The 21,440-nt window shown below is 42.1% G+C and overlaps 2 protein-coding genes across 3 annotated transcripts; both read left to right on the top strand.

The window, feature by feature from the left end:
- Positions 1-4,836: 4,836 nt before the first annotated feature.
- On the top strand, positions 4,837-13,210 carry LOC117424128 (pre-mRNA splicing regulator USH1G-like). Of its 2 annotated transcripts, XM_034040227.2 has the most exons (3): positions 4,837-5,179; positions 11,624-12,874; positions 13,079-13,210. In XM_034040227.2, the coding sequence occupies exons 1-3, from the start codon at positions 5,016-5,018 to the stop codon at positions 13,080-13,082; spliced, it is 1,419 nt and encodes a 472-aa protein (XP_033896118.1). In that variant the 5' UTR covers positions 4,837-5,015; the 3' UTR covers positions 13,083-13,210. The 2 variants fall into 2 exon arrangements, with proteins under 2 accessions (XP_033896118.1, XP_033896119.1); XM_034040228.2 differs by lacking the exon at positions 13,079-13,210 and having other exon boundaries at positions 11,624-12,878.
- A 237-nt stretch (positions 13,211-13,447) lies between these two features.
- On the top strand, positions 13,448-21,019 carry LOC117424129 (fatty acid desaturase 6-like). The gene is made up of 7 exons (XM_034040232.3): positions 13,448-13,586; positions 16,111-16,539; positions 17,616-17,782; positions 18,126-18,306; positions 18,688-18,875; positions 19,816-19,995; positions 20,086-21,019. The coding sequence occupies exons 2-7, from the start codon at positions 16,146-16,148 to the stop codon at positions 20,233-20,235; spliced, it is 1,260 nt and encodes a 419-aa protein (XP_033896123.2). The 5' UTR covers positions 13,448-13,586; positions 16,111-16,145; the 3' UTR covers positions 20,236-21,019.
- Positions 21,020-21,440: the final 421 nt, after the last annotated feature.

The raw sequence follows: 21,440 nt of genomic DNA, 5'->3' as shown, positions 1-21,440 counted from the left end.
CTAACTGAACATCCACTGTATTTTCTTGTTGAGGTGCCAGTCAACAGCACAAACATGTAGAAAGAACCTTGATATACAGAACGGGTTCAACTCCCTCTCCTTTTAAATGAACTGTAATATTCTGCATAGCTCAATAATTATTTATTATGTACTGTATGTATTTTTATTTCTTGTTTGTGTGTATATATATGTTTTTTTAGTTTTTTTTTTTACATATTTCTATATTTACTTTCTTACCACCACCAACTGTTACGATTGTTTTTAATCGTAACAGTAAAAAAAAATGTTCAAAAAAAGTTAGAACTTATGCAAAGTATACTGGATTCTCCAAAACTTGCAAATTCACTTTGACAAAATTGAAGAACATAGTGCATGTACATTTTCTATATATAAAGAGAATGCTAGTGCTAAATCAGCCGTGATAGAGCACTGCAGGCTGCTTACCTGTTCTAGTTTATGAGAGAGTTCCTCTTTTTCTGTAACCCCTCGGTGTTTCACTGAATTTATACCCATCTCCTGTGATTCTGATTTACTGCCCCTTGCAGGGGTGCAATCGCTGGATTTACTAAAAAAAAAGAACAGGAGACAATTTAAACAGAACATCATAAATGCAGTGCCCTGTATGAGAAAGGGAATATTTTCAAAACGTTCACTCCAGTCTTACATGCATACTCTTATTTTTCAAACTGATCAATTCACAAAACCATTCAAAGAGTGGTATTTTCCAAGCATTACCCTTGTCTTTGATTAACTTAATTCATTTAATTACATTTGTATGAAAGGAGAAACATTCACTTTAAGCACTGTTTTAAGGACTATCTTTTGTATGTCCTTAGTGGTTTGTGTATAGGGCTCAATGTTACAAAAAAAGGACTAAATAGGACTAAATGTATTGGAGTTTGTAGGAGCCATACCTCCCTGTGCTTTACAATGCTTAGCTGTGCTTTACCTTGCTTTCACAATGCTTTATTATGCTTGCTTTGCTTTTACTATGGGAACATTTTATAAGGGTTCAGCTCTTTAGAAAGAAAGAAAGAAAGAAAGAAAGAAAGAAAGAAAGAAAGAAAGAAAGAAAGAAAGAAGACTAAGTATATTATATTATTTATGGACTGTCAGAAACAAACCTCATTGATCAGGCAAAGAGCAAACTGTTATAGGAATTATTGCTGCTGTCACTCTCTATACCTCTCTCTAATTATGCAATGCTTTAATTTATGAAATATTCAGAGAAGCAGCTGAAAAAAAGTAGTTTTGGACACATAATAAATATATTTTGCATTTATATACTGTATATTTTTTGTATTGCTTTATATGGGAGACTAAAGGCACCCCCATTTGAGTTCGCCATACATGAAAGGGTTAATTACACCTTTTTTTTTTAAATCTAACAATAAATTCCACAGAAGTCTACATTTGAGAAAAGTAAACTTACTTATCAAAGAAAACCAAAATACACACAGGTGCTCAGTTACTTCTTATTTCCTGGCACACAGTGAGTTATTTAAGCAACAGATCTAAAAGCTGACATCACTGATATGCAGTGACGGGTGTCAGGCTCTCCCTGGCTCGGCAAAAATTTGAGGGGGCTACAGTCCACTTTGTATGGGCACGTATAGTGTCAATGTTTCGATATGTCTTGCAAAACTTCAGTATTAGGATGCAGCAGTGTGGTGTAGTGGTTAGGTGGAGGACACTGCTGCTGTACCCCTTGAGCAAGGTACTTTACCTACATTGCTCCTGTAAAAACCCAACTGTATAAATGGGGAATTGTATGTACAAATAATGTGATATCTTGTAACAATTGTAAGTCACCCTGGATAAGGACGTCTGCTAATAAATAAATAATAATAATAACAGTGGAATCTGATGCAGATTAAGTTCCTGTTAATAATAATAATTAACAGACGCCTTTATCCAACACAATTTACAAGGGTCACAGTGCAGTATGAAGTAAGTGTTATGTTTGGCTGTTAAGAGCTCAGCAGCACCCTGTTTGTGTTTGAGTTGTGAGTGTGTGTAGTGCTTGTGTTGCTAAGCTACGATGCAGCAAGGCAGTGGGAGTTGTACATTAGGTCAGTGAGACGTTCCTTGAAGAGTGAAAAACTACACAATAAACATCCTGTTTAGTTCACCTTACAAAATTTGTTAGAATCAGTTATTGCACCATAACATTGGCGACGAAGATGGCAGATTTTTCCTTATCACCCCCGCCTCCCTTTCTGGCTCTGCCCGGTGAGCCGCCCGTTCCCTGGGCTCGCTGGCTTTCGTCTTTTCAAACATACCTGCTTGCCCTTGGCCTGGATGATGTGAGTGATGCCTGCAAACATGTGATGCTGCTCCACTACCTGGGAACTGAGGGACAGCAAGTTTTTCCACACACTGAGCCCGGCTACCACATACGCTGAGGCTGTTGTTGCACTCCATGCACACTTTGCGGCTGCTAAGACTAGCGTCCTTATCCGACCGTTCACATTCCGACAGCGGGGTCATCTGGCGGGTGAGTCTATTTTGTAGTATGCGGCTGCATTGCAGGATTTGGCGCTGCTGTGTAAATTTGGAGCGCTTCATGACAAAATGATCCGGGACTTCATTGTTGAAAAAACCTCTAGTGTGCAAGTGCACGAGAGACTGTTGCTCGAATCTGATGATTTAACTCTGGCCAGCACAGGCCACAATTCACACTGTGCTCTCCAACCCTGCCTGCTTTAAGACATGTGCTGTGTACCTCATGGATGTGTGCATTCCCTTTCTCTTGGACACTGGGGTCAAGGTGTCCTTGCTCAATTTTGACACTTATAAGCAGTTTATCTCTCACCTGTCTCTACAGCACCCCTCCACCGCCCTTAGAGATTACAGACATGCCAGAATTGAAGTCCTGGACTTACTGCAGCTGCTGGTGTGCTACAGCACCAGGTCTCTGCCTGCCATCCCATTTCACGTCACGTGCAAGGGGGCCAATCTCCTGGGCCTCGACCTCTTTATGGGGCTTGACTTCTCCTTGACTGATAACTGCGGCACAGATATCCTGCAGGTTGCCTCCCCTTGGCAGCGACAATAGCCTGCGCTGTTTGACGGTCTGGGCTGCCTCTCTCCGCCTTCACTCATCAGCCCAAGGTCGACCTCACCGTAACCCCAGTCATCCAGCCGCTGAGCAGCATTCCCCTTGCCCTGCGGGATCATGTGTCAACTGAGCTGAAGCTCCTGCTGGATGCTGGATGCTTGAGCCCATCAATGCTTTCCCCTGGATCTCCAACCTGGTCATAGCAAAGAAAAAGTCGGGGGGACTCCGCATTTGCGTCAATCTGCGTGACGTGAACACAGCCATCATTCCTGACAAATACCCGCTCCTGACAGCGGAGGAGCTTACCACCCACTTCTACGCCTTCAGCGTCTTTAGTAAACTGGACTTATGCCAAGGCTACCTCCAGGTTCCCCTCCACCCTAGCAGCAGGCACCTCACTGCTTTTGTCCCGCATGCTGGTGCTTTTCACTACACCCACATGCCTTTCGGTCTGAGCTAGGCACCCAGTTGTTTCTGTCTTCGCTAGCATCCCAAGGGTGTCCTTTTACCTGGATGACATTGTGGTGCCCGGCCCCACCACCTCAGTTCACGACGAACGCCTCCGCCAGGTGTTCCGAATTCTCGACCAGGATAACCTCACCCTCAAAGAGGAGAAATGTGTTTCTGCTGTGCCGGAAATGGAGTTTGTGGGGTTCCGCCTGTCAGCCAATCTCCCCACTGCAATCCAACGTGGATGCGATTCAACACATCCCAGAGCCTTGGTCTGTTGCACAGCTCCTCTCCTTGGTCACCTTTGAAGCCCATTGCTTTTGCCTCTCGGGCATTGAGCTCATTATCAACACATATCAAAAAATAAAGTGCAGCATACAAACTAATTGGGCATTCGATGCCCCTTTTTAAATGGAGGGTAAACCACAATGCAAAAGAGCAGGCCTCGTTTGCAATCGTGGTTTTAGAGCTTTTAACGTCACCTCATATCACAACCTGGTCTCACAGCAAAAACGTTATCATGCTAATGTTTTCACTGTGCTCTGAAACGTTACCTACGTAACGTATTTCAGCGTTTTTGCTGCATCAACCACAATGCTTTTTTTTTGCTTTGTCATTTTAAAACCTTGAAATATACCTTTGCTTCATTGACTTGATCCCACAGATCCCACATTTCTTTTCAACGTCCCTCCCCTTGCCTATTGGCTGAGCGCCGCAGAGCGAGCAGGGGCGGCACATTCAAATTTCAAACTACACAGATAAACACAGAGCACTAATCTTAAATGTGTTTAATTTACTGACTGTCTCTGTTGAACCGAATACTGTTCTACTATTCAAAAGTATGATGGCTGTTTATTGACATAGTTTACATTTAATTTTAATCATTATTATTATTATTATTATTATTGTTATTATTATTATTATTATTATTATTATTATTATTATTATAATACGTAAACATTAATGTAAATAGTAGTTATAGGCTAAGCCTTTTCAATAGTTAAACAGACAAGTTTGCCTTTCTACAAACAAACAAACAAAAAAAAAATTAAAATGTGGAAATTTATTTAACAGTTTCGTTTTACTTTTCTAACAAAAAGGTAAGTCAATTAAGAAGCAAACACATAAATTAAAGTGTGTACGTGTTGTGTATTTGTGCATGCGTTTACGTATTTGTGTTGCATTGTTGCACTGAACTGTAGTTCATGCAAAAATAGTTTAGGCTAGTAAAAACTAAATTGCAGGAGACTTCGTTTCTTTACAGTGGCTACATTAGGACCCTGGAGAATCTTCGACAGTAACCCGCAGTGTATTCATTTCCAGAAAGCACTCCCCTCTGGTCCAGGCATCTCAGGTGTCTGTAGCAACCGTCCTACCTTGCTGCCGCTACGCTGGGAGAGAACCAAACACCACCGACCTTCGCGCCCGCTTGGGGTCCATGGCTGGACCCTCAGCGGAGAGCTAGCCCCCGTGCCGTTTTGTCCGATGCTTGGACGCAGGCATCATGAACGATAGGTTCCACAGAGCGTCCCGCGACGGCTACCTGGACCTGCTGAAGGAGGCCACCAGGAAAGAACTGAACGCGCCTGACGAGGATGGGATGACACCCACACTGTGGGCCGCCTACCACGGCAACCTGGAGGCGCTGCGGCTCATAGTGGCCAGGGGGTAAGGTTTGACGAGAAACGAATTCATTTTCTTTTTTTTTGTGTGCAATTTAAGCCATTTGTTAAGCATATTGCTATGTTATTTCATATTGTGCTTATGTTGAGAGCATATCGGTATTAAATGGCAGATTGATATTATTAAATCATACTCCTATTGCAATAAACTAAGCCGAGGGGGTTCCGCAGAGTTGAAAGGTTACAGCCTCACAAGCTCTGGAGGCATAGACACACATTGTTAGAGTAGAGTAATAATAAATAATAATAAATAGAGTAAGTGGTGATAGTGTTACAAGACCTGAGGCAAATGTATTGAGTTTACATAAGCGTATACATTGATGCCAGCTACAGCCAGTTTCAACAGTATGTATGTATGTATGTATGTATGTATGTATGTATGTATGTATGTATGTATGTATGTATTTATGCATGTATTGTGTATTTATCATTTATGTCCAGATAGTTTACTGTACATATGTTTAAAATGCATTTGTTATGAAAAAAATGTCTAGTAGTTGTCTCTTAATGTAATGGGACTAACCCATTAAGTGTATTTATAGTAGTACAAAGCAGACTCATATCTGATATTCTCAAAGAAAGCCTAATACTAGACCATGATACGTGCTTGTATACATACATTAGGTAACCTCATAGCATAACAGAACAATGAGAAGCTGGCGCTGCTGCCACACTCTGTCCCGGCAGTGTGTCAGTGTGATTGGAAATATGAAGCAGGAGGCCGGTGTAGATCCTTATCCTGTGTTTGGATTGTTGATGTTGTAACCCGTGAAGCAGGGATACCTCGCCACCCTTCAGGGCTGCTTGTTTCTAGGTATAATGAGAACGAGTAAGCAGTTTGATCAGAGGCTTGGGTTTTACAGGGGGGTCGTACTTATCAAATGGAAAGCCACGGCTGTCATCTTGGCACAGCATGCAGTTTGGAGGGCTCTGGTTTTAGGTGACATGACAGCAAGGTGTTCAGCATTGTTCTAGAGGGATACCTGACTGTTTCTCAAGATTACCACAACTGCCAAATTGTCAAATAATCACTGATGGTAAAAAAAAAAAAAAAATTACTTATGTAAACACAACTGTCTTTACCTGTTTTGTAGTTCTCTGCCACCCCCTTGCCACTGTTTAGGATTAATACAGAATATCTGCAAGCAAATAACTGCTTTTCCCTCTGTCAGTCTCCTGTTGGCTTCCAATGAAGTGAAGTCACAGCTCTGATTACATCATTTCCACAGCAACTGATTATGATGTCATCAGCAGATATTCTTTTACGTTGCCATATGTAGACAAGAGGTGGCAAGTTCTGATTGGGCAGAAAGGTGTTGTTTAAGCGCTTAATACTTTTGTAGTAAGCACTTGCTTTTCATGTATTTATGAAGCACAAGCACATGAAGAAAACATAGCATTTTTTGGAATAAAATGAACACAGATGATTTGAGGAAAAGTAGTGTGTTTCCTTGAGTAGATTCCGTATGAACGCAGTGGGAAATATGACACTGTACACTAGACTAGACCTGTCCATGGTGCTGAAATATTGTAGTGTAGCAATTTAACATTATCCGAATAATAGGGTCTTTGTTTCTTATGCAGTGCATTGCTCTTAGTCGCCATATACAGTAATTGCTGAATAATAATATTAGTGGATAAAAGTTAAAAAATGTGTTTTGAGGTTAATATCCTTCAGGATTTGTTTAAAAATGTTCCCCTATCAATACAGTGTGAAGCTCGGTCTTTGGAATACTTTGGTATTAAATATTGTATAAAATCCAGTTTGGCTAACACTTTTCAGATATTAATATTTTGCTATCTAAGATTGTATTAGATTCTCATATGACAGATGTTGTCAACAGATCACCTCATTCTAACTTCTAAAAGCCAATCTATGTGAACACTGCCTTAGCAATGTACTGTTGGAATGGTGCATAATAACAGAATGTTAATTGATGCTCCTAATACGAATACATTGACAAGCACACAATAAATAATAATAATAATAATAATAATAATAATAATAATAATAATAATAATAATAATAATTCACTATTCACTTTTCGTGCCAAAATGAAATCCTTTCACAGGTGCAATAGCCAGTGAGGCACAAGTGAGCAAGGCATTTTGGAGAAGAAAGGGCATGCTTGCCGATCTGAGACAAATGAAGCAGACCATAGTACAGAAAGCAATCACAAGTACACGGATTGCAAAGGGGCTCTTTTAATTAAACTGAAACCTGCTCCCATTAAACTAGTAGTAAAGATATAAATAAACCAGACCAGTTTAATATACTGTAGATAGGAACGGGCCACAGAGAGAAGTCAGCCTGAACACACCTAACCTAATGACAATGTGGAAGAAATCTGAATATTGATATTTTATTAATATTAACTTCCAACGAAACATTCTTTTTTTTTATTTTTTTATAGCAAGTAGGATGTTTGTAGCATACTGGTCCATCGGTAGCTAATTGTTGTAAAGTGGCTGGATATGTTTCCTAATGTTCTTCCTGAAGCATCAGTATTTTGTTTTGTTTGTACAACCCCTGTAGGTGAACATTTTTGAAATCATAAAAAGGGAACAGACTCCCAGGGCAGTGGTAAATATTGTATAATAACAACGTGGTGCAATAAGCTAAACAACAACTGACCTGTGTCTGCAAACTCCCCGGATGTCTAAGTGGTATCCATGAGAGCAACATACACAATAGCAATGTTTCAGTGCTAGCATCCTAAGCTGACAGTTTTATTTGCCATCCAGTAGCATTCAGGCTTGTCCAATTAAGTTGCAAAAATGCAGGGCAGTGTGTAAAGACAGACTGCACTAGACAGGAGTTAAAGGTCAGGATGAAGGATATAAGCGACTCTCTTACAAATGCAAGCCTTTCTCTCCGAGAAACAACTGCTACTGTTATGTAATTCTTAAACACAATTATTCTAGCTATTTTTCTTACAAAGCTGGTCACATTTTCAGAGCTTGGTGAGGGGGCTGGGAGTCTGTGGCTCAGTGGTTAGAGCCGACGGACTGAAAGTGAAAAAATGGTCTGGCTTAGTGTGGCGTAATGATTAGAGTTGATGGTTGGGAGATGGTGTGGTCAAGTGGTGAGTGCAGACAGATTTGAAAGCAATGTTGTCTAGTGATTAGAAGCGAATGCATACATTAGAAGCATTGCAAAATATTAAAACCTGTAAGAGACAGTTTCTTGTGGTCATCCGTGGAATCTGTACATTAAGTCCTCTGTTTGTGTATAAGAATTATTGGCGATTCGCTGTGAAAGCTAGTAGTGAAGATGTTATTGCCTGTTTATTCCAGCAGCCGGGTACTCAGCCCTTAAATCAAATGGCAATCCCTGCCACAGCATCCTGGCAGTAAAGATTTAGTGACCCTGCACAGCTCTGACTGATTGAGGCAACAGAGCTCATTTAATAAAGGAGCAGGATTCATTTTCCAAAATGAACACCCGTACTGGAATACTGGTGCAAGAAATATGGACATTATTTATATTAAAATTGACCGTTCTGCATTTTACCAGTATACAGTGCTATGGAATTACCTTCCTTTACCAAGCAGTCAATATTTATTATTAAAGTAAACTGTAAATATGAATCTACCTCGATCTGTGGTCATATTTGAATATCTACACAGATAGGGGCATTTTTAAAGTGTGTTTTAGCCGGAGGTGTTTTATTTGCATAAATGGCTTAAATTATATTTGCATATTTGTTATTGAAATACAAATAAAACGCTGTATTTGTTCAAACTTGTGTTTAGTCCAGACTCCAATTTAAATAAAAGCTCAAATACAATGTGTGTTAAATCCGGGGTCAATAAAAAGCTTGGTGTGAGAATGTGTTTGTCAATCCCACAGCTCTGGTGTCAGCACTGATGGCACCAGGCCCGGCTGGTCCCTTTAAAAGCAGCTAACTCCTGTCCATCAATAATTAATTCCCCTCTGCAACACTTCACCTGCAGCCCATGAAATATTGATCATGTCCAAGTCTGGCCTAGCAGGGTTGGGTCAGGACAGAAGGCAACTCTGCCACCTTTTAAAAGGTTAAAACCAGCACAGATTTATAAACACAATCACAGTTGTTTTTCTGTTTTTGCCTACTTGTCCTGGATCCCCACTCAAATCGGGAGAGGCCACTTCACTGTCTTTAACCGATAGCTGTTGTCTCTGGATGGATGGAAAGCCTAGTGGAGTACCACGGAAACCAGTTTACAGTGGTGTAAAAGAAAAGTGTAGGAAATCACAGACATTTTTTATTAAAACATATTACAAAACCATAGTAAACAGGACAGGTCTAAAATAAAGCTTAAATGGCAGATTACTGGACATATGTACAAACTAAATATATATGGATTCAGAGACTTATTAGAAGTAAACAAACGTGAGTAAAATATTGTACGCAAGGTTCAGGAATATGTTCGTCCGTCTATACAGTAGCTTCCCTCGCTTGGATTGGCTTCTCTCTGGCACGTGGGCCTCCTTCCCAGCTACTGCCCTCCAGGAGTCCCCTTCCAGCGAGCGTCACTGGCTCGTCACACTCACTTACAAAATACAGCATCATGTGTCATACTACAATGGGCTCTGTTTGTTAGTTACACTTTAAATTCTCTAGGACTTCCTTTCTTAAAACTAGTCTTAATTTGGTTCATTGTCCCTCACCGGCTGGTCTGAGCAACTGTATCGCAGGCTAATAAAGACACTGTATATTTCCCTTGATATAGGTTTAAGGAAGAGAGCATGTTTACTGGAAGAAACCTGTTTTGGGTGATTTTATAGATAATATAATCTGACACATTCTTAGGACCTGTTTCTAATATCAGTTTGGCCTGTGTTTTAATGCATTAAAGGCTTGGCATGCCATAGACTGCACAAGATGCCTGGAAGTGTATTGTATGATTGTGGTTATTGAGGTACTCAAAGAATTGCCGACCATGAATTGGCTCATATGCTCAAAGTCTGTATCAGACACCTAAAAACCAAGCATGGAATACACCAGCATGGTGGGTAGTTGCATCATCAACATAAAAGGTGCCCCATGTGGTCATTTGGCCTTCCAGGTGATCAGTGAATGGCCTGTGAGCTGGAAAGAATCCAGGTGATTAGTTGCTGTGCAGTGTTAAACACCAGGCAATGATTCACAACACAGCACTGTGCCTGTATCTCTACCCAAGGGTAGCACACAAGCCCCTCCAGGGTAATGATCTCCTTTTATTCACACTAAACGGCTATTGTAAGAGGTTTTTATGGAGTCGGGTATCAGACTGGCTCTCCCACTGTGCGCACTGTACTGATTTTAATGGGGTCTGTTACATTAAATGAAGGGGAATGGAGTAATATTTTAGGAGAGTGTGGTCCAGTGGTTAAAGTCCAGGGCTTGTAACCAGAAGGTCACCGGTTCAAATCCCACCTCTGCCACTGACTTGCCTCACTGTGTGACCCTGAGCAAGTCACTTAACCTCCTTGTGCGCCATCCTGTGGATGAGATGTTAAATCAATGTCCTATTGTAAGTGACTCTGCATATAATGCATAGTTCACAGCCTACCTCAGTAAAGCGCTTTGTGATGGTGGTCCACTGTAAAAGACACTATATAAAAATAAAGATATTATATTATTTTGGGTTAACCTTTAAATGCAAACATTTTAAATTATTTTTTTGCTAAAAGACTTGGCAGTGTGTTATTCTAGTAGGGCATGGTTATGAATACTATATCATTTTAGCATACACATGGTCCCATATATCCTTGAGACAGGCTGACAAGATTCGTTTTTCAATTCCTAACCTAAATACTTGTGTACAGTAGTTAGAATGTAATAATGTGTCATCCCTTGTCAAGTCGAATCAGTGGTGTCATGTTCAAGATGATTATTAATGGGTCCTTAAACTCAAGTGTGACTGTATTACCTGTAAACGGCCATTGGGAATGCCATTAATGTAAAACGCTCCTAAGACCAGTAGGTGAACCCGCTACCTCCAGACAGCCCTGTTATTTCTCGTTTTGTAACCCGTGTGCTGTCTGTCTCTCGCAGGTCTGTGTTTAATTACATTCTCTGAACTGGGAAACCCTCATTGAAGCCGCGTGTTCTTTATAGTGACTGACAGTGACATGATGAGTGGTGCAGGCTGAGTGAGGCTGCAGTACTGCTAATCTGACAAAGGCAGTAATGCAATCGCCCAAGCTTGAAACACGATACCTTAAGATAGATTAGTGCTACTGTTAACTTTACTCACTCTAGCAAAGCAGTAATAATGCAGTGAGAGGCAGCTCGTGGGTCATATGGTAAGGAGTGACACATAGAGTCACCTACCTGCTCATGTATTAAAATGAAGTAAAATCTAAACTGCTGACATTTTGAAGTTAAGTCTGTGTCTATTTTAAAGTGTTGGATGAATATGAAACCTTGAATATTCTTTTTTTTTTTTTTTTTTAACCTAGGGGCGACCTGGACAAGTGTGATATCTGGGGGAACACTCCTTTGCACCTGGCTGCCGCGAACGGGCACCTCAACTGCCTTTCCTTCCTGGTGTCGTTCGGGGCCAACATCTGGTGCCTGGACAGCGACTACCACACGCCGCTGGACATGGCGGCCATGAAGAACCACATGGAGAGCGTGCGCTACCTGGACTCCATTGCTGCCAAACAGACAGTGCTGAACCCCAAGCTTGTGAGCAAGCTGAAGGATCGGGCGTTTCGCGATGCTGAGAGGCGCATCAAGGACTGCGTGAAGCTCCAGAGGAAACACCACCAGCGAATGGAGAAGAAGTACCACAAGGAGGCTTCGGATGCCTCTGATGCCATGAGCTTTTCCAGCTACTCCAGCAGCACCCTGAGCCGCAACCTCCACCACCTCAACATGGTGAGCTCTTCCTCCATGCCATACTCCCAGGCCACCCTCCACGCCACTGCCAAGGGCAAGACCAAGATCCAGAAGAAGCTGGATAAGAAGAAGCAAGTGGACGGGACCTTCAAGATCTATGAGGACGGCCGCAAGAGCGTGCGCTCGCTGTCTGGCCTGCAGCTGGGGAACGACGTCATGTTTGTCAAGCAGGGGACCTACGCCAGCCCCAAGGACAGGATGCGACGCAACATCAGGGACATGTTCCCCAACGAGGAGGACGCTGTCTCACGTGCCATAAGCGACCCCGGGATGCACCTAGACTCTGCCTACTCTGAGGTCAGCACCGACTCTGGGCACGACTCTCTCTTCAACCGGCCGGGGCTGGGCACCATGGTGTTCCGGCGGAACTATGTCAGCGGAGGGTTGTTCGGTATCGGCCGGGACAGCACCAGCGTGGGAGAAAGTGAGCTGGAGGCCAGGATGGGCAACGTGCGCATCCGTAGCCGCCTGCAGCGCTCGCCCAGCCTCAACGACAGCATCGGGAGCGCCAACAGCCTGCAGGAACGCAACCTGGAGCAGCTGCCCTGGGAAGAGATGGAGCTGGGCCTCAACGATGATGATGAGCCTGAAACCAGCCCCCTGGAGACCTTCCTGGCCACCCACAGCATGTCGGAGTTCATCCCCATTTTCAAGAAAGAGAAGATTGACCTCGAGGCGCTCCTGCTGTGCTCAGACCACGACCTCAAGAGCATCAACATCCCGTTGGGACCCCGCAAGAAGATCCTAGATGCCTGCAAGCGTAGGAGAGCGACTGTGGAGGACCCCAAGAGGATAGAAGACACAGAACTGTAAGTGTCTTATCAAGACATTGCTGTGCCTTTTAAAACCTACCGAGTCTGTTTTGAGCAATTCCAGATTTCACTATGAGTTTGTAGTTGACCTCTGCAAACAATGCAGTGTACAGTCTTTACTGAGTGTCATTACATTGATTTCAATTAATTTGAAATTGAACTAAATTATTTAATTGTGATTAACGTATTTTGTTTTTGCAGATAACAACACAGACACTCTTCAGTGGGAGACAGAGAAAGGAAAAAAAGTTGCCAGACAAAATATAAATCAGCAGATTTTTATTAGATTTTTTTTTTTTTGCCAAGGACAGTCCTGCAAATCGTTTAGGGGTCTTGCGAAGGTGCTGTGGAAGCTGGTGTATCAGTCACATGAGATCATGCCTGCTTTTAAACATCCCAGGGCAGAGGCTGAGCCATCAAGCAAGCTGGAGCAGAGTGAGCAGAGTGCTGCCCTCCAGTGGCTGAGCTGTGACATGACTATGCATGAAAGATCCACCTCTTTCCATGCTGTTCATAGAGATCTTAGGAACTCGATCTCAAGCTCATTTGGGCAATTGGATGCCGGAGCATGCAATAGTGTGCAAGCACGTATCACTAATATAATAGAGAGCATATGGAGGCAGTGAAGTTAGCCTGTTGTTTGGAACTCAGGGTTGTTTGGAACATTGTTGTTTTAGTTCCAGCAGACCTACAGTATTGCCCCTGTGGGGTAAGTAACTCCATGTGCCTCAGTCCCAGTCATCTGTAAAACTGGGCATGTATTTATTTATTTATTTATTTATTTATTTATTTATTTCCAATTCTCAGTTAAAACTCAAACAAATTTTGGATATAGACAGCATGTGGACATATTTAAAATGGTAAACCCCATTTAACAGCAAGTTTTGTATCTACAATTATGAAATCAAATAGAAATGCGGTTGGTATGTACCTTCAGTATGTGTGTTTGTATGTATGTCTGTATGCATGTACAGTTGTGTATGTACACTATTGTATTCTGAATATAATTGTCCTTAAATATGTCCAGTTGAAATGCTGTGTCACAATGTAAACATAAAACTGTTGGGTATATCAAAAGAGTATCATATCAGATCAATGATATCAGGCCATGCTACTCATTTTATAATTTACACCGTGTCAGGAGGGGAGCACCTTAACTTCCCTATCCCCTCTGATTGCAGCCACCCCTCTTCCCCATGTCATGTATTCCAGTCTTGTGTATATGTTGTAAGTATACTTGTGTACATTATGTGAATATACAGTCTTCCGTGCATGTTTATGCCTTTCATGTGCACATTGTTAAGTCACGAGAAATCTGTTTTGTAGCAGACATCACAATGTATTGCAATTTCTGATCTTTTTTGGGGGGGAGAAAAATGTAAAACAAATAAGCAGAAGACACTGGTTGAAATAACCACAGCACATTAAAAGTTAAATATGTTTTAACTTTTCAGAAGAGTTCTTTCCTTTCCATTTGTTTTTAGATTCAAAACAATAATTTACAAAAGGACTGATTCCTAGTAAACATAGTATATGCGAATTAAGACCCCATGATCCTCAGAAGATGCAGGAATCAGGTGTGGGTGATTTGCAGTTGTGACAACCAGGCATTTAAAGAGCTTTTTCACCAGAATGTGCACTCATGTGAAAGCTCTTGTGTGAGCATGGCACGTAAGAGATGGCATTTAAAGCCTACTGTTGACAAGCTGCTGGCTGTTGGTACAGGAATGCTACAGGCTGGTACATTCCACTGTCATGTGACATCATCAAACAGGTGTCCGTTTGGATTGCACCTGTATCTTTTTGTGCACCTTCCTCTTTCAGCCACTAGATGGTGAACTATTTCCTTTTCAGGCCTTGTTTTGAGTCTGTCTTGTCTCACACTCACTCCCATCAGCGATTTCCCATGGTGATTATGATCGAAGTTTATGGATGAAGTTTTTGTTTCATTACATATTTCGTATCGTTCAAGTTAATAATCATCGAGATGGGGGCGCCCATTTCCGCAGATCTAGAGTGAACTGTTTCAATTTTGTATCCAACCATGCTAATTTGCAGAGTCACAGCCCTCTCGCTGGGGTGAGGAGGTCCAGATATTTCTGCAGTATGCCGTGGACCTGCAAGCTTGCTTAGTTACGGATTAAGTTACTATAAACCACAATTAAAAAATTTTACACTCTAATGGGTTCAGCTAATATTACATGACAGGTACAATAATGTTACTGGTGGTAAATGCACAATTTCTGAAAGTATAATTATTAAACACATATAAAACAGCTGGATTGACAGAACAGAAGTATAAGTTAATAGACCCTGTATTGATACATAGACGAGGCAGTTCAGAATCTAGAGAATTTACCATTCATATCTGTATTATTAAAAGTACATGATCATTTTGCACTTTACCATACTTGCTCATGTACATGTTTAATATGTATTTATGCTTTTGTGACAGTGCTTTAAAATATGTATCTGTGATTTCCATTTTTATTTTGTTCAATTTCCTCATCACTAATCACGAGGTCACAACATATACAGGTACATTACGGTTGTCATCGTTGGCATTTAAAGGTGCTGTAGTATTCTGTGTTCACTAAATTCCTTTCACAAGATTATACAAAAATGTTAAATATTTCCCTGTTCTTATTTCTGGGAAGATAGAAGGATCCGGTCACTTTGCAGCAGACACATCTCTCCTCCCCTTTCCCAGCACCCCTGTGTGACCATGGCAATAAAACAGTGTTGCTCTCAGTGCACATCTGACGCTCCCCTCCCCCAATACCTCCCTTACTTTCCACAGTCCCAGGACATCTGCCAAAAAAGAGAAAAGACAACGTAAAAAAAGTGCTGCAGCTCAGTGTAGAATTGATTATCCAGCAGTCAGCAGCACGGAACCAGAGTGTCAGACTTTCCCCAGGAGGAGCTGCAAATAGATTTTAAAGGCAGGGCATGCAAGACTGCTGCTAGCTACAAATCATCCAGTCTGGTGGAGGACTGCTGTGTTTATCAATTGAATATCTGGGAGGGTTCTGAAATTGAGAGGGTACAATACTAGGGAGGAGAGAGGAGGGCTGAAGGAGGAGGAAGTGGCAGGGGAAAGGGAGAAAGGGGGTTGGATGTCTTTCTACGGTTCAGTTCAGGATAGTCAAATTATTCATTACCATCCTTAGCAGGCGACGTCTTTTGACCTTATTTCTTGCTCCTTAACTTCTTTCTGTTTTTTTTATCAATAGCTGACACAGCCTACTTTGCTATTAGGTGTGTAAGAATGGAGACACTATCGGACGCTGTACTGCAGAGAGAAGAAGCGGAGGCACAGAGGGGGATAGGGGATGCAGGGGAAAGGAGCTGGAAGAATTTGGAAAGGAAGTCCTCATTCCAGGAGGGTGCTGGACAGGAGATCCCAGGAAACGAAAGGCAGTTTCAAGACCTGACCCTTCCGAATGAGGCTGGAGAGAGCAAGAAAGAGAATGCTGAAGAGGAGATGGTACCTGCGCTAGTGCACAGGAGTGGGAAGTACAAGGGAGAGAAGATGCAGAAGGAGACTGTGATGATGGAGCTAACAGGACTGGTCCAGAAAGCTGTTAATGAGAGCAGCTGGTGGGAGAGACGGGGAATCGACTGTGCAATACTCACCGCAGCTTTCCTCTCCTTACCTGCAGGTGAGTTTTGTATTTAAGGATCCTCAATAAAATATGTCTGTCTGCCAAATTTTACATTTTCACAAATCTAAATTTTATTGTGTGCTCCTAATGTCCTGTTGCCCTTTCAGACTAAGTGTGGATCTAAACCGACATTATGAAGTCTCTGTATGTGAGCACCCTGTATATGTGTGTGCACTGGTTTACTATTGGACTATGAGAAAGGTGTCTCTAAGCAAAGCTACACACAAATACTATCTGGGGAGATGCCAACACAAGACTATACATGATTCTTAATCCAGACCGCTGCTCTTGTTTTTTTAGTTCCTCGGAAGGCAGGAGCGTTAGTCAAGATCTAACTGTATACAGGACTCTAAATCCAGACTGGTTTCCAGTTCCTCAGGAGTGCTAGTCAAGATTTACATCTTACTGTATGTGACATTTTCAAAACAAGACGTTTGTTGTACAGTTGTGCAACTCATTTGGAATGCATGTTTATAGAAAATTCTCCATAAAATATATACATTATGTAGAAATAAAATCCATTACTGTTTTCATACAGTTACACCATGCATTAAATAATGTAGAAATCACTACCCCCATCAACAAGGTCAAACTACTTCTAGAATATGTGAACAATGTAAGTGATTCTTTGACTGAGGCAATCCTGAAACAGGGTTGACTGGTTGTTTAAGCCAAGTTATTTTACAATGCTGTGTTTGGCAATCAGATTTCATAGATATCTCAAAAAAGTATTTCTCTCTGACCCCTATTCGAGCTCTTACAAGCACTGGCAGCTGTGCATCGCCTGCAGGGATGGTAATAGGTGTAAAATATTCATTCAGTGGGACTCGTTCATAGCTTGCACTTTTGCAGATACACACTGGAAATAGAAACTCTCTTTTGTAGCCTGCAGTTTAAAAAGCATACTGCAGCATTCAAGCGGAAGGTCATTTCGTTTGAGTTATTGGGCTTACTGATTGATCCCAAATCAAGTGCAGCTGAAATACACAGAGTTTAGGGAATGTCACACATTATAATGCACTGTCCTGACTAAATCTGTTCCTGCTCACCTCTTCACCCCCTGTATCATCCAGGTTTCCTGCTGCTGGGTTGTTCTCAAACCCTACTCTTCTCATTGGGAATCCTGGTCATGGGGACGGCACACGCGGTTATCACCGTAAAGGGGACTCACCTAGCCAGCCATGGGTCGCTAAGCGAGTCCCAGGCTTGGGGCCGATTCTGGGCCGTTTTCTTTATTGAGGTGAGCAGGCCCTTTTAAATACCAGAAACTGCTGAGCTGTTCAGGACGGAATAAAATCATTATACCTCTCCAAACTCACTGTATGCTGAACCAAGATAACAAACAAATTCATATTTAATGCAGATTACCCATCCCTTTATCTGTCTGCAGTAACTTTGCCATCCTGTGTATCTGCCTGATGGAATTACAAGGTGTTCTAAATGTTGAGATAAGAGATTTTAGTCTTATTAACTTGGCACACTGAAGTGAGCCCCAGCACTCGGGTGTTCCTGAGGCAGTAAGTGACCCTGTGAGATGGTTTGTATGGTGACGTGTGTCTCTCCTCTGTGTCTGTCTCCCCCAGCTGTGTGGCTCGTTCACTGCGAGGGCAGGGGTGCAGGCTCACATCAAGGTGCACCACGCCCACACCAACATCATCGGCCTCGGAGACTCCAGCACCTGGAAGCTTCCCTTCCTCCCGCGATACGTCTACATGTTTGTGGCCCCGCTGGCTGTGCCTGTTATCACCCCAGTGGTGGCGTTTGGTACTGACACTACTGCAGGGAGCAGGGACTGACTGACTGACTGACTGACTGACTTTACAAGAAACGTTTCTAACTATGCACCAAAATGAAATGTCTGAGTTGCTAATTATAATTTGATGACAGATTTGAAGTAAAGAGCTTCGCAAACCATAATTGCATCGTACATCCATAATTTTAACTACATAACCATCTGTGTAATCACTATGTAGTCAAGTGTAATAAAGAGGCACTTCTCGGAAAGTGTTTTGTTATTTATATATGTTGCAGAGTTTGATCACACACTAAATCATTTCCACAGCCTCAGTCGATAGTAATCTGGTTATGTTACTAATTCCAGCTCCCACCTCTCTCCTGTTCATTATTGAATGATTTTTGCTGCAGGCCTACTGAAGGACCTCTCCATGGGTATTGCATTGCGGGCGCTGTGCATGATCACACTGGGTCTCTACTCCCAGTACTGGCTCCTCCTCCACCTGTCCGGATTCCAGTCCCCAGTCTCTGCCCTGCTCTGCATGCTGCTGTGTAGAGCCGCCTTCTCCCTCCCCTACATTCATGTCAACATCTTCCAGGTACCAACTGAACGCTTTCCTGGTTTCTCTCCCTCTGCTTTCACAGCTGTGAGCTTCACCAATTAGAGCAAAGAAAGAAAAAAAGATGGAGGACATACATTTAAAGCAGGGTTGGTGATTCAACAGCCTGTTGTATGAAAGGAAATGGACAATGAAAATAGGTGTGAAGTATGGGATGTATTGAAAGCAAATAAGTGGGTAATGGATGCTACAGTATGAGCCATCCGAAAGGAGCTGATATTGGAGTTAAACACTCCAATGTTTAGTATGGAATGAAGCGAAATCTCTCCTGAACAAGGGAATTCTTCCTTCTGAGACCCCTTCTGGCAATACTGCTGGTTCCCACAGAATAATAATGAGCTATGGAGGAGTTTGGCAACATTTGCTCTACCAGAAAAAACAGTTGCAATACTTTCAATCTTTATCCCAAGCCTCTCTGAACAGCCTGTCAGTGTTCTGCTGTGGCTTCAGTCTCTACTGTGTTTTGTTAGTGACTTGTAACTATTGATATATGGAATAGTTGGAACATATGTTCCATTTTCAAACCCCATTCTGTCAGTAGAATAGTCTGACATCACACAATAAACCACGCGATCATGGAAAACGAATGCAAATATTTAGAATGCTTCACCACAACTCATCTGTCTGAACACCTGCCCTTGTGCTCTGTAAAATACATTTTCATAACCACGCAGCTATTGAAAATACAGCATGCTGCAAGAGGTATCCTTTGTATTTTACTTGAATGTTTGACTTGGCCACATCTAAATAACTTTTCTTCACTTGCATACATAAACTGACTTAATTCATCTATTAGATTTTTGTTTAACAGGCAATGCCTCCTACATTGGATAGTAATGCCTAATTACGGCACACATTGCAGATCTGATGGTTTTCCTTGCCTTGTGTGTATTGAGCGCATGCTTCCCTTGTATTCCAGCACATCGGACTTCCCATGTTCTCTCCCAGCCGGAGGCCCAGCCGGATACATCAGATGACTCACGGGGTGCTGAATTTACCCAGAAACCCTCTGCTCGACTGGACGTTCGGACACTCCCTCATCAACTGCCACGTGGAACACCATCTCTTCCCATTCCTGTCTGATCACATGTGCCTGAAGGTGAGTAAAGGACCACCTGTACGATCTGTAGTCCTCTTACACCTCTTTTTGCATGGATACAGATATCAGCTCTGTTGTGGTTCTCCCCAGGTGAAACCCATCGTCTCACGCTACCTCCAAGAGAAGCGGCTGCCCTATCAGGAGGACGGCTACCTCTCCCGCCTGCGGCTCTTCCTCCGGGAGTATGAGGAGCTCATGGTGTTGGCCCCGCCCATCACAGAGCTGGTGGGCATCCAGTGAAAAGGGGAGGGGCCAGGAGTTCAGTCAGCCCCTGAATATTCCAGCAGCTTCCAACGTCTAACACTGGACTGGGAGTCAATATAAATGTGAAACTAAATATCAATCATCGCTGCATAATGCATGGGCAGTATTTTCAAACTCTATTTGTTATTAATCTATTGTTATAACCTATGGTTAAGCATTAATAATAGACTATTAAATACCATTTACAATTCTAATACAAGTAAGGAACAGACAAGCTACTCACAAGCTCCTAAATTAAATGTCTTATTACTGGTATCTTTATTTGTGGTGTTTTTACTAGCAGAAGAAAGTGTGCTCATTATGTAGCCTTACCACATGTTAATTACAAGGTAATAACACAAGCAATAATCTAGCAATATGAATGTTTAATGGCACTGCACAGTAAAGTACACACTGGTCTGATGCACAGCAGTATACCTTTAATGATAAGCTTTAAAGACAGCACTCACATGCACAGTAATCACTGCAGATAGTGTTCATACTGCAAGGGCATTTTTTTCCCCCTCTGGTATTTCCTTGTGGAATCAAGTTTCATGCAATAAGTTGCACAGAAGGTTGATCTCAAGTGTTATATTATCCTTAGGCTTTCATGCATGCTGGTCCACACTAATGGAGAGTGGCCAAGTGGAAATGTCTTATAGGGAGAACTGGAGCCCACACACCTGCTGCACTTTGATGATGTTAGTCGATGTCTGCATCGAATGTAAAACATTCTCATTTGAATTGTATCTTAATTGAATTGTATCCTGTGTTATGTAAATTGTGTATGTTCCACCAGGTAGCACTGTTTTCACATATTTTGTAGTGGCAGATAGATTTTACACTAGAGCTAAACATTCCCTAATCAAGCCTCATATCTTTAAATGGGCTGTCCCTAACAGAACTGATCTGATTGATCTAAAAGTGTCCTAAAATTAAGACCCTGTGAAAATTCACAGCAGTGTCACGGGTAAAGTATCGTATTTCGGCGAATGTGCACAGAACTATTTTATAAATGATGTGTACAATACTACAGATTATTATTATTCTTTTAAACATCACATCTAGAGATAAATACACTGACATTATCAAAAAGTTATTCAAGCACATTACAGTAGCTTGTGAAACGGTGTTGTAATTAACCGCCTGCAGGTAAAGTGTATCTGCAAGGACAGCTTTCAGCTCTAGTACGTCAGATGCAT

The sequence above is a fragment of the Acipenser ruthenus genome, chromosome 19 (genome assembly GCF_902713425.1).
Source record: "Acipenser ruthenus chromosome 19, fAciRut3.2 maternal haplotype, whole genome shotgun sequence".
NCBI classification, from domain to species: Eukaryota; Metazoa; Chordata; class Actinopteri; order Acipenseriformes; family Acipenseridae; genus Acipenser; species Acipenser ruthenus.
The sequence above is the reverse complement of the archived record's forward strand: the minus strand, read 5'-3'. Positions and strand labels throughout refer to the sequence as shown.